The 12,521-nt window shown below is 40.2% G+C and overlaps 1 protein-coding gene across 1 annotated transcript; it reads left to right on the top strand.

The window, feature by feature from the left end:
* The first annotated feature begins 2,957 nt into the window (after positions 1-2,957).
* Positions 2,958-11,165, top strand: kin17 (kin17 DNA and RNA binding protein). Its single transcript, XM_089643760.1, has 7 exons — positions 2,958-3,176; positions 5,740-5,970; positions 8,041-8,233; positions 8,503-8,644; positions 8,842-9,031; positions 9,899-10,079; positions 10,478-11,165. Exons 1-7 carry the CDS (start codon positions 3,100-3,102, stop codon positions 10,658-10,660), a joined length of 1,197 nt encoding a protein of 398 aa, XP_089499886.1. The 5' UTR covers positions 2,958-3,099; the 3' UTR covers positions 10,661-11,165.
* The last annotated feature ends 1,356 nt before the right edge of the window (positions 11,166-12,521 follow it).

The raw sequence follows: 12,521 nt of genomic DNA, 5'->3' as shown, positions 1-12,521 counted from the left end.
TTCACTATCCGCCTCACAACGTTGCCCAGCCAGGTGTGCACCGTACAGAGACCGTACACTCTTGTGAGGTATTCACTATCCGCCTCACAACGTTGCCCAGCCAGGTGTGCACCGTACAGAGACCGTACACTCTTGTGAGGTATTCACTATCCGCCTCACAACGTTGCCCAGCCAGGTGTGCACCGTATAGAGACCGTACACTCTTGTGAGGTATTCACTATCCGCCTCACAACGTTGCCCAGCCAGGTGTGCACCGTACAGAGACCGTACACTCTTGTGAGGTATTCACTATCCGCCTCACAACGTTGCTCAGCCAGGTGTGCACCGTACAGAGACCGTACACTCTTGTGAGGTATTCACTATCCGCCTCACAACGTTGCCCAGCCAGGTGTGCACCGTACAGAGACCGTACACTCTTGTGAGGTATTCACTATCCGCCTCACAACGTTGCCCAGCCAGGTGTGCACCGTACAGAGACCGTACACTCTTGTGAGGTATTCACTATCCGCCTCACAACGTTGCCCAGCCAGGTGTGCACCGTACAGAGACCGTACACTCTTGTGAGGTATTCACTATCCGCCTCACAACGTTGCCCAGCCAGGTGTGCACCGTACAGAGACCGTACACTCTTGTGAGGTATTCACTATCCGCCTCACAACGTTGCCCAGCCAGGTGTGCACCGTACAGAGACCGTACACTCTTGTGTTGGTGTGCACCGTACAGAGACCGTACACTCTTGTGAGGAGTCAAAAAAGTCATGATCTATTGTTGGTTAACCAACAATAGATCATGTCATCGGTTTAACCAGTAATAAATCAATGTATGCACCTTCAAAATTTACATTTAAAATAGTTTAAATACGTCGTCTCAATGTGGACTAACCACAGTTTGAAAATGGCCTTGTAAGCCGAAACAGCTGTCACAATAATAAAAAACTAAAACACTTGCAGAACTTAAAAATAATATTATCAAATTTAATCTAAATTAAATTTATAAAAAAAAATAAATGGAGTTCTACGAATTAAACACAAAAACAATAAATAAAATTAAATTGTTTGAAATCTGAAAATCACCCTGTACGTACAATTTACCACTATTTGGCTTATTGAACATAAAATATCTCACAGTTTTGCACGCCGAATTGTTCAATATTCTAACAATGTGTTCAATATCCAAAAGAATTAAACATTATTTTCAACTAATGTTCAATATCTACCTATAAAGTCATAATATGGGCATATTATAGCTTCAAACTTCGAAATTAGACGTTTCAACATTTCCTTTAATACATAAATATGTATAAAATGAAATGACCAAAGCCGAGAATTATTTAGAATTTGCCTGTAAAAACAAAAAAAACGTCTCCTGTAAAATTTGCAAAATGGTTTATTGAACATACAAGAACTAAGGCAGCGAAATGTAATCTTGTTTTTGTTTTATATGCCCACAGTTTTATCTGTTTATTTCTAGGTACAATAATATAAAAACTTAAATATATTACCCTCGCACAGGCTGCGCCTTAGTGGGTTCACATTATTCGAATTGATTTTTATAATATTATATGTAATTAATGTAAAAATTGGGAAAAATAAAGAAATTTAAAAAAAAAAAAATCGTAACCAGAAAAATAAACTTTAAATCATCCATAATTTTTTTTTTTTTTTTTATAGTTAATACCTCACAAGAGTCCCAACTGCTCCCGTCTGGAGCCAGTGAGACTATGGCATCCCCAATTGAGGGATGTTGTGAGGCTGAAGGTAAGTGGGGAAGGGAAAGAGGAAGGTGGGGAAGTACCTGGCTATTCAGATCTAGTCACTAAACACGGCTAAAGCCATTTGGAGCAACGTTTCAATTCTGAATGGTGGTCTTACACCAGGGCGATACTGGTAGTATCTTCCACTCTGGAACGTGCCGCAAATATACTATATATTATTTTAATTAATTAATTGTGAAATAACACAAATTAATCAAATAAAATTTATTTGCGCACGCCGGGTTCGAACCCGCGACCTTCGGAATGGCAGTCCAATGCGTTACCACTGGACTATGCTATTGGACTAATTTTTATCGGTATTCATTGTTTGTGAAAATATCCCATTGGCTCCAACCTTCCATCGTCGTTGACACGTTGGTGGATTGTGCGCCAACGCATTGAGCCAACGTGTACCAGGGGCTCTATTCCTGAATCGAGGGCGCTCGTAATCGCCGTCGAAAGTACGTACGTTGGTCGTCGTTGCTATTCCCGAAATTGGTCGAAGGTACATACTTTGACGCCAAACGTCAAAAGTCATTCCACACAACATCTACTGGGTGCAACCAGTAGAAACAGGGCAGCGAGTGGTAGGTTGTTGGCGTTTCTATGGAATTGGCTGTCAAAATCTAGTCTAGCCTTCAATTTTTGTTTTACCGCGCGGATTCCGCAAATGTAAAAGTGGGTGAAAATTTCCCACTTACTAAGTCTTTATCGGAGCTTACAAGCTTAATTAAGAGTTGCTTTTGGCAATTTGTAATATGTCCCGCAGCCATTTCTGTTTTGAATAACGAATAACTGTTGTCTGTTTGACAGTCACACCATAGAAATCCCAAAAACATCAGGAACATAGACAATATTCACAGGGGTGCCAATATAATCATCTCTTCTACCAACTTCGACCGTTCGACGCTCAAGAATACGTAAAATTGAAACATTCGAAAAAGTTAGTCGCGGCGACTAGTAGTTTTTCACTCGAAGACGGCGCATACGAAAACGATTGATCGTTTAACTCCAGAATCGCAGGCCAGGCCTGCGATTCTGGAGTTAAACGATCAATCGTTTTCGTATGCGCCGTCTTCGAGTGAAAATAGCTTAATGACGTCACGTTCAAAATTTAATGTTGACTAAAATATTAAATAATTCTTTATTGTCTATGTTTAGAAATTACTTTATTGCAGTGTCTATGGACCATATGGGCCGATAAACGTCATTGTTTTGACAGATTTCGTTCAACTTTCGCTAAAATGTTTAACATTTAGAGAGTATCGTGTTTAAATTCTGTCCTAAGATATGTAAAACGCATTGATTAAATAATTAAATCAAATTTGTTTGTTTGAGTCCTTAAAATGGGCGGCAAGGCAGAGAAAGGAACTCCCAAATACATAGCTAACAAAATAAAGGCGAAAGGACTTCAAAAATTAAGGTACGTAAATTAAACCGTGAATTATATTAGTATTGTGTAAATAATAATGTGTAAATAATAATGTGTAAATTTTAGTTTTATCTTGCATACGATGTGTAATGGATGTGCATTTACTTACAAAACAATATTTGTGGGGAATACTTGAGATGTCAACATAACCTCTGTTATGATGTTGTAATTTGGTAATTACTGTAAACTTTTTATTATTTTTCTCTTATTCCGCTTCACTCTTAATACGCAATATTTCACTTTCAAATAAATGGATTTAGCTTTATTAATTCAAAACATGATTTATTATGTCGGGGGAGACGGAAAAATACGCACTTTTAATTTTAATTTCGTTTATTAAGTCACTTACGTGATATGTCACTTAGTATGCGGCGCCGTTATAGTCGCAGCCGACGGCGACTATGTTCATATCAAGAGTTGGATTATATTCATAATATCGTATTAGAATTAAATCACAAACCAGTCTATACAAACCTAGCGTAGCCCACAAATTACTTGAAAACTGGGATATAACTCTAAAGGGGACGCGAGCAGGCGTTACTAAAGGTTTTCCCCAACATTTATAGTAACTTTTAGTAATAATATAACTAAATTCACGTATTAATTCAAAGTAAACATTCTATATTTACCGTGAAGCGGAATTCGTAACCTTTACCAACTTTTTAATCTCACCCGACATAAAGTTGGGTAAATATGTAGGAAATATGGACTAAACGGTTAATACGCACTGTTGATAGAAAAACTACTGTGTATCAATTAGATTATAATGAGAAGGAAGTATTTCAGTTTCCGAAAATTGAAAATAATGTGTTTTAGTAGCTATTTCGTAAAAAAAACGGATAATTTGACGTCTTTTCTTAGTTTTTCGCAATTATTCAGGATCACTGGCCACTTTTAATACGATTTTTTAAAATAAAACCCCTTTTTTTACCTTAATTACGATAAAAGGAAACCATCTGCATTTGGGAAAATTTTTATGTTAGCATTCTAATTTTTGATCACGTAAAATGAACATTCGCTTTCGTTATATGGGATGACTGCCAAAAAAATTCTGTTGTCGACATTTTCTTATGCTACGTATACATCTGCGAGCTGATCGGCCGAACTGAATCTCAACTTACGGGAAAGAAACGAAGCAACCGCAAATTGCGCGAAACGCCGCTTAAATAAATAATAATAATAATTAGATGACTTGTATAGCGCCGTTTTTGGGCAAAATCACCTCAAGGGCGCTGTACAAATTTATAATACATTTTTACAGTGATTCGTGGTATGGTTCGCGTTTCGGTTCACAAATGTATACGTACCCTTATGTTTGTATTCCTGTGAAATACATAATATATTATTACTATACGAGTGGCTAGAAGAGATGTTATTACCATTTACACTATGCAAATTAGGTAGGCACTATTTTGGCGAAGCGTGGAAATAAAATAAAATTAAATAAAGGTATTTAGGCATGTTTTTTAAATAAAGAATATTTTTAAAAATGTTAGATTATTATAAGTTAGGTTAGGTTAATATAGTATAGGTTAGGTTAATTAAATAATTAATTTAGTTCATACTTCTCACCATGCTAGTAAGGCAGATACAGATTTCTTCGAGACCATTTGAGTCGTGTAATTTCTATACCCGCTATATCAACTTTCATTGATTTGGAGAAAACCGCAAAAAACTGTCACATCTCTAGCGTACATAAGTAATTGTATTACAATTTTTTATATAATGAATTGGAGTAATAAAATTTCGAAAAGCTTTTATTTTTCTATGTATGTCTAGCAATAATTAAGTAATTTCGATAAATAAAATGGATAAAGCGGATTTTGATACTCACTTCGTGATATAGAGGCTTTTGAAAGTCAACTGAGCCGACATGGCGGGTTTAGAAACACACGCGTAGATCATTTTGACACACGAGCGTGGCGTCAGAGCGGCGGCCATATTGTATTTTGGCAAAATAACTGCTTGTGATTGGTTGAATCCGATATAGCGCGTTTTGATAGTAACTTTCTGTATGATATAGCGGATTTGGTTTCTCACTCGCAGTTTTAACATGGTTTTTGGTCGTGATAAGGAGGGTTTTGAAACTCAATTTTAGGCCCCTCTTGTTGCTCGCAAAAATGTGAACAAGATGTCATACTCAGATCAATTTGTCAAAAAATCTGATATAGCGGGTATAGAAATTATAGGATTCATATGAGTTTTTCCCAAAAGCGAACAAATTAGCCTGAATAGTTAGAAAAAAATACGCAATTTCTGCGCTACTCTCCGAGTGCCTAGGGCCCTTGGGCCTCTAAATCCACGCCTGACTATTAATGGCATATCTGTTGTTTCTTTAATCTGTGGATCCAGCTATCGAAATTTAAATTTGCCCACAGATCAGTCACTAATATCTCAGATTTTATAAATCACTTTGATGTCTGATAGACTCGAGTGGGACGCGCTATTGGTGCAGAATAACTGTCTCCATACACCCGGGTAGCGCTCGATGGGTTAAGTGTGAAAGCTTGTACTAAGTAACAATTTATTTGACCATCTCGTTTGTCTGTTCCAGATGGTATTGCCAGATGTGCCAGAAGCAGTGCCGCGACGAGAACGGCTTCAAATGCCACACCATGTCGGAATCGCACCAGCGTCAGCTGCTGCTGTTCGCCGACAACGCGCACGAGTTGCTGGACGAGTTCTCCAAGGAGTTTGCTGACGGGTACTGCGACTTACTGCAGCGTCAGTTCGGCAGCAAGAGAGTCAGCGCCAATAAGGTGTATCAGGATTACATCGCCGATAGGTGCGAGCATTTATATTTTAAATTTTTTTTATTTTTAAGCGTTCGGGCCATCTCCCATTTACCTCTGGTTACGCCAATACACATTAATTGACACATACATCTCATGCACACATATATACATACCTGCGACCACTGTATTGAGATAGTATTGTTGTTTCTTTGTCCTACCTACTTCGATTCCTACCCCTTTCTGTGCACATTGTGTAGTCAGTCTGTTTCAATATCCCGCATAGCTCACTATAAAAAACCGCATCCGTGCGAGATCTTACCTCGCTTATTTTATTACATCTTTAAATCCGCGCAAATATCGAGCAAACCGTTACGTGTTCAGTGCCATTGCTGTGAGAAGAACAAAACAGGAAGAAACGAGTGCCAAATATTCCTAATGGTGAGTACTTCATGTGCAGTGGTAATTACACTAAGTCCTTCAACAAACATTTTTTACACTCTTAAAACAACATAACATAACACCTTTTACTCATCAACCTCTTTCCTTTGAGTTTGTTTCCAAGTCCCATGAAGTTCACTGTTTTCCTACGTTCTCCTGGAAGATCCTGCAGCTGTATGGGTTTTCCCATCGGAAGTATCTCTTTGTTTGGGTTTCCTGAAGGCCCCACAAGGTTTCAGCTATCCTTTCCACTCCCCCTAAGTTCCCCAAAGGCCCATAGTTTTTTTAAATGTTCTATTTTTGGTCCCATGAGTGTCTAGGGATGTAGAAGGTCCAACCCAGCGGAGCCTTGAATGGTGGTTTAAGGTCTAAATCAGAGGTTCCCAAACTTTTTAGCCCCGTAGACCACTTGCCAAATATTTTATTTTTCTGCCGAATATTGAATTTTCCTAAAACTATTAACGTCCCATGTGAAAATCGTTTATTTTTTCGTAAAAAGATTCCCTTCCCTTGCCTGTCCAACAACCGGGTGGCGGTATAGTTCCTCTGTATTTGCATTGTGCAGACAGGGGCGCCCTTGTGAAGTATTACACCAAATGAAAATGAAGCAGGATAAGCAACGGGAATTTCTTTCTGTAGCTGGCCCTACAGAACTACCCCTTAAGTTCTTTGTCAGTGCTTATTCCGGTCAGTTTTTCTTGTCACATGATATCCGATTCTTCGACGTTCCATTTCCACAGTCAAAATGTCCTCAAACTTAGTTTTTAAGTCTGTGTGAAGTACATTTAAATGTTGATAAACGTTACCCTGGACATTTTTCAAAAACAAGTTGGGGAACTAGGAAAATTCGCGGCTTCCAATGTGCAATGTTTTGCTTGAATATATTAATTCTGACGAGAAAAGGAATGTAGACTCTATTTATATACCTCAATAAACAACTTTACGAAATATAAAAATACAAATATCAAATAAGCAATTTCTCAGTCTATTATTAGTATTACCTAAACTGTGTTATTTGTGTTAGGTGTATTGTGTCATTTACGGAACTCCTAAATGTTGACTTGAGGTAAATGGGGGTCGGCTCGTATGTACCCCCATTTGAATCTCGTGGATCCCTAAATTTTTTTCTCGCTGACATGGACCCCCAGCAAGCCGATATCGACCCCCGGGGGTCCATATAGACCACTTTGGGGACCTCTGGTCTAAATGTAATCAGAGGCAGTAGCGGCCAGTCAATAAATGCTTCCAAGCGACGAACAACCTACAAAATTTCCGACATGGCTAATCACAATTTGAAACTCGGTTCGATTATAACATCTCGGAAATATCTCACACAATAGGTACCTACTAAGCTTGCGTAACTTGTAGATCGACTGTGCCTATGTTCGTGGCAGTTCATTTGTGATTTCGATCCAGAATTTTACTACTTTGTTTGCATATTATTGCGAACAGTCAGAAGCGTAGGTACATACATTTCTCTCCCAATATAAGCAAATCGCGGACAGCACTCCAATTTTTACCACCACATCAGAAGAAACGGTTTGTTCAGTACCACATTAAACGGAAACGCATATGAGTGATATTATATCTTCAATGTTCCGCTTACAGCTTCTTCGATACAAGATACAACGTTGTTGAAAAAGAGATCTCCTCTAACTAATCACTCTTATGCACTTGTTTAGGGAGCACTTGCACATGAACGCGACGCAGTGGGAGACGCTGACGGACTTTGTGAAGTGGGCGGGCCGCGAGGGCCGCTGCACGGTGGACGAGACGGAGAAGGGATGGTTCGTCACGTACATTGACCGCGACCCGGAGACCGTGGCAAGGCAGGAGGCGCAGGCCAAGAAGGGCAAAATGGATAAGGACGATGCGGTAAGTACTTTACTGGAGAGATGAGGCCACCTCCGTGAACTCTTCCCTCGTGAGGCCTTCAGGGAACCAAGGGGGAATGGAGAGGAGAGATGAGACCTGGGAAGACACATTGTGGAACCAGAAGACATTTTATGTAAAACAGACCCTCTGAGACCTAATAATTTTCTTTCATATTAAAGTAACAATAACTTCTAAACTATTTAAAAATGGCTGATTGTAATTTAGGTCTGAAAGGATTAAATCAATAATGATGTTCTTTGGTGTTGCAGGAGCGCATGATGGAGTTCATCGAGAAGCAGGTGGAGCGCGGAATGCAGGCGGGGTCCAGCAGCTCGGTGCCAGAGTACACGGAGCTGACGAGAAAGGACGAGGATGAAAAGATCACTGTCAAGCTGGTGGCCAAACCCGCAGGTGAACTTGTTTTTACTGTCTAACACTGTCTGTTACTGTCTGTTTATTGACTTTGTTATTTTTGTCAATCTGAGAGCATCTTCCAATCTTGAATTTGCCGCACATACCCTATATGTATATTATTTTAAATGAGTAAATTGTGAAATAACACAAATTAATCAAATAAAATTAAAATAGCTGTGTTGTTTGCATTTCAGCTCCAAAATTCCTCCCGCCTGCCGCTCCTCTAGACAAAAGAAAAGCCTTCGACAGCCAGTCCACATCCGGCAGCAGCATTTCCTCCACTTCCTCGTCAGCCAAGAAGTTCAAGGACGGCAGGAAACCCTCGGCACTGGATCAGATTCGCTTTGAAGAGGAGCGGAGAAAACAGAAATATGTCAAGAAGCCGTAAGTTCATAAGTCAATCGTCAACCATCCAAATATCCCCTATCTCTTTCGCCTCCTGACCATAGGTGGTTTTCTCTAATGTGCGGATGTGCAGTGAAAACCCAAAGAATAACTACGCCAATCGAGATCTATTTGATGATAATATTAGTACAGTTTGAACAGCTCGCCATAGCTCCATAGTAAAATAAATCCTCCCGTACGAATGACCATCCCGCCACAACTCTATAGTAAAAAATTCACCAATGGGATGTCCGGTCCAGTGCGTAATCTAGGGAATATTTCATGCAACATAAAGTTTGTTCCGAACGGTGGTAAGAGATATTGCAAAAAGATAAAAAGATGGGCCAAAATTCGTTATTCTTGTGTGCCGCTATAGCTCTTTTGGACTGATCATTACCGAACGCATTTGGGTGACAGATGGTATGGTAGTCCGGTATGGGTACCGTTACCCTGGTAACCATTTATGGGATAACCAATACCTCTGCCATAGGTCACCCCAAGTGGTTCGCTATGTTTGGTGGTTTAGCGCCCAAGTTCATGGGGTGAGGTTTTGTCTAGGCCGTGGTGGCGGATTCATCTGCCCACCTTCTGCATGGACCTTTTGTCCTCTCCAGCAGGACTCTCTCGACCGATCACCTTGCACTGCAGTGGGAGGAATGGATTCACTGACCCCCAGGTTCCTACCCACCCCTCTTACCTTTTCCCTTCCCAGAACTTCATCTCCTTCCTTTCCTTAAAAAGACACTTTCACAGCATCCCCAAAAATTACATAAAACCTGAGGCAGTCGGGACTGGGACTTCACATAAAAAAATATTTCAACCATCTCTCTTTCACGCATCGCACTAACAGCAATTACAAAATTCAAGGCCTCCAGAACCGGTGCGACCCTCGGATGCCTGGCTCCACGAGGGCATAGTCGTGAAGGTGATCACCGACACCCTCGGGCCCAAGTACCACAAGAGAAAGGGCACCGTTCTGAGGGTCTTCTCGGACTATGGAGCCGAGGTGAAGATGATCGACAGTGGAGATAAGCTGAAACTCGATCAGGTAGGTTATCGTTTTCGCTTTAAAAAATAAAAATTAAATTAGATAACTCCGCACAGGAGCCCCTGATGGAAATTGTTTCCTCTATGATCTATTGGGGGTGCTGTGTAGAAGGGCTTGTTAAGAAAAGAAAGGAGTGAAGCTGAATCTTGAAAAGACACATCCCATGTTGTAGGAGGGAGGAAACAAAGAGGCAGGTAAATCGTTCCGCATCCGAGCTGTTGAACTCGAGGGCGAGTTGTCGAAACGACCCGTTCTCATAATGTGACAAAAGTTTGTACAAAATGTTTAACGCGCGTTTGTCATGTTTCCCGAGTGTACACATCAGCATTATTTTTTTACTACAGGAAGTATTTTTGAGGCACCAAATAATACATATATATATATTTATTTTTTTACAGGAGCACCTCGAGACCGTGATACCCGGCCTGGGGCGCAACGTGATGGCCGTGTTGGGGGCCCATCGGGGGCAAGTGGGCACCCTGCTACAGCTGGAGGGGGAGGCCTGCCGGGTGCAGCTGGGGGACAGGAGAGCCCTGCTTCAGTTCCATGAACTCAGCAAAGTCGGCAGTGCAGAGAGCTAACATTGGACTGAGCGTTGTTAACATAATTAATAGGGAAAAGGTCGACTTAGATCCTGTCAGCATCTTCCATTCAAATACTGGTACAACAGCATTCCCGCCTAACGTCTGTACGCCAATCTGTCTGTTGAGAAAGAAGAATTTATCAAAAGAACCGCCCGTTTCTGCACAATGAAGGGTTTCAAAAGAGATGTAACCATAGATTATGGATTTAGTCAATATCGTATTTATATATGGTTGTATCGATCGACCGTGCTAGATATCTGAGCCTGTGTAGTGTTGCCATCAAGATGTGACATTGGCACCATTGTAGTCAGGAGAGATTAAGTGTATCGCTCAGTGAAAATTACACTCAGGCGAATTGGTGACGCTGACTGTTATATTTGTATGTAATGGACAATGAAAATTTTAATAAAAAACAATGAACTGAAAATTAATTTGTAAATGCTGTGCAAGAGTCCCAGCTGCTCCCAATTATCCTGAGCCAATGGAACTATGTCATCCTCAATTTGGGTACGTTGTGAGAATGAAAAAAGGAGGGGGGTTCATCTTTGAGGATGCTGTATGGAGGATCTTTTTGAGGAAGGGAAGGAGTGAAATCAATTTTGTAGGAGGGAAGAAACACAGAGGCAGGCAAATCATTCAAAGAAACGACCCATTCTCATGTGAGTTAGTTGGAGCGTCTTCCATCGAAATACCGGTAGAACAAGAACGGCATTTCCACCTGACGTTTGTGCTTATGAAGTAGTTGTTATCACACGACTTGTTCAAGATTCCACACGACAGTACAGACGTTCTAGCACAGCATAGCATTTTTATTTATTTATTTATTGGATGATTTATATAGCGCCGCTTTTGTGAGATATCACCTCGGGCGCTTTACAGTTAATGCAGATATTACAAAAAAAATATAAATATTACAAATTGAAATTGAAATTAAGTTAAATAAAATGAAGTACAGAAACAGGTGACACGAAGATGGAGAATCTGCTGCAAGAATCCTATGTGGTGAGGAAACTGGACCAGCTGCTGTAGCAAGAAAGTGCACCGCGTCCACCAACAGTGCCAACACGAGGTTCGTCATCCGTCCAGGTATGTGTCTGCTGCTAATAGAGCGCTGACACAATATCCTCACATAGATAACAAACCTTGGCCGCACAGCTGTGACGTTCGGCAAGTCCATCTCCTTGTACACTTGTTCCTGGTGATTATGTTAGTGGTGCATTGTCATAATAAATTACCCTGGGCACTTGTTAGGGCTTCCAAGAATTCCATTGAAAACATCTGGCGTACCTACAGTTACCGATTCTCGTCCCAAGTTCAACTTCATCGAATTTAGAATATTTTTTAGCACAATTTTCGATTATTCATTTTTAACACACTGCACTCTAATTTATTTATTTATTTATTTATTTATATATAATTTGTACATTTATTTATAACAATTACAGGTAATAAAGCCTAAGACGTTATAATTGTACCATTTATGCAGTGTATATGCAATGCCAAAAATCTCGCAAATGCGCTATAGGACACAAAAAATAAATCTAATTTCTTATCTACCGCATTCAAAAAGCATGTAGCTCTCCCCACAGGTGAGTTCATTAATAAATTAGTGCGGCTTGCTCTACTATATAGAAGATTGTGATGACGTCCTCGAGAGTGAGACTCTGGTACAAAAAAATTTAATTGGGCCAGTATCTCATTATTAGATAAGTGACCGTTTATTAGTTGGAAAAAATATTTAAGCAAAGCAATACCTCTACGTGTCTCTAGGGAGTGGTAATTGGTCATGCCTAATATATAAATCGATGGGTAAAGCCAAGGGTAACGTCCATAGAGCCGCGAGAATAAAAACCTTAAA

This window comes from Hesperophylax consimilis, chromosome 20 (genome assembly GCF_061612785.1).
Source record: "Hesperophylax consimilis isolate HC1 chromosome 20, BYU_Hcon_1.0, whole genome shotgun sequence".
Classification (NCBI taxonomy): Eukaryota; Metazoa; Arthropoda; class Insecta; order Trichoptera; family Limnephilidae; genus Hesperophylax; species Hesperophylax consimilis.
This window is presented reverse-complemented; position numbering and strand designations above follow the sequence as displayed.

What these genes read in the sequence shown, in the direction of transcription:
- kin17 (XM_089643760.1), top strand. Translation starts at nt 3,100, where the DNA reads ATGGGCGGCAAGGCAGAGAAAGGAACTCCCAAATACATAGCTAACAAA. An exon ending in AAATGGATAAGGACGATGCG is followed by an intron (nt 8,234 to 8,502) that starts GTAAGTACTTTA and finishes TTGGTGTTGCAG; the next exon opens with GAGCGCATGATGGAGTTCAT. An exon ending in CAGAAATATGTCAAGAAGCC is followed by an intron (nt 9,032 to 9,898) that starts GTAAGTTCATAA and finishes ACAAAATTCAAG; the next exon opens with GCCTCCAGAACCGGTGCGAC.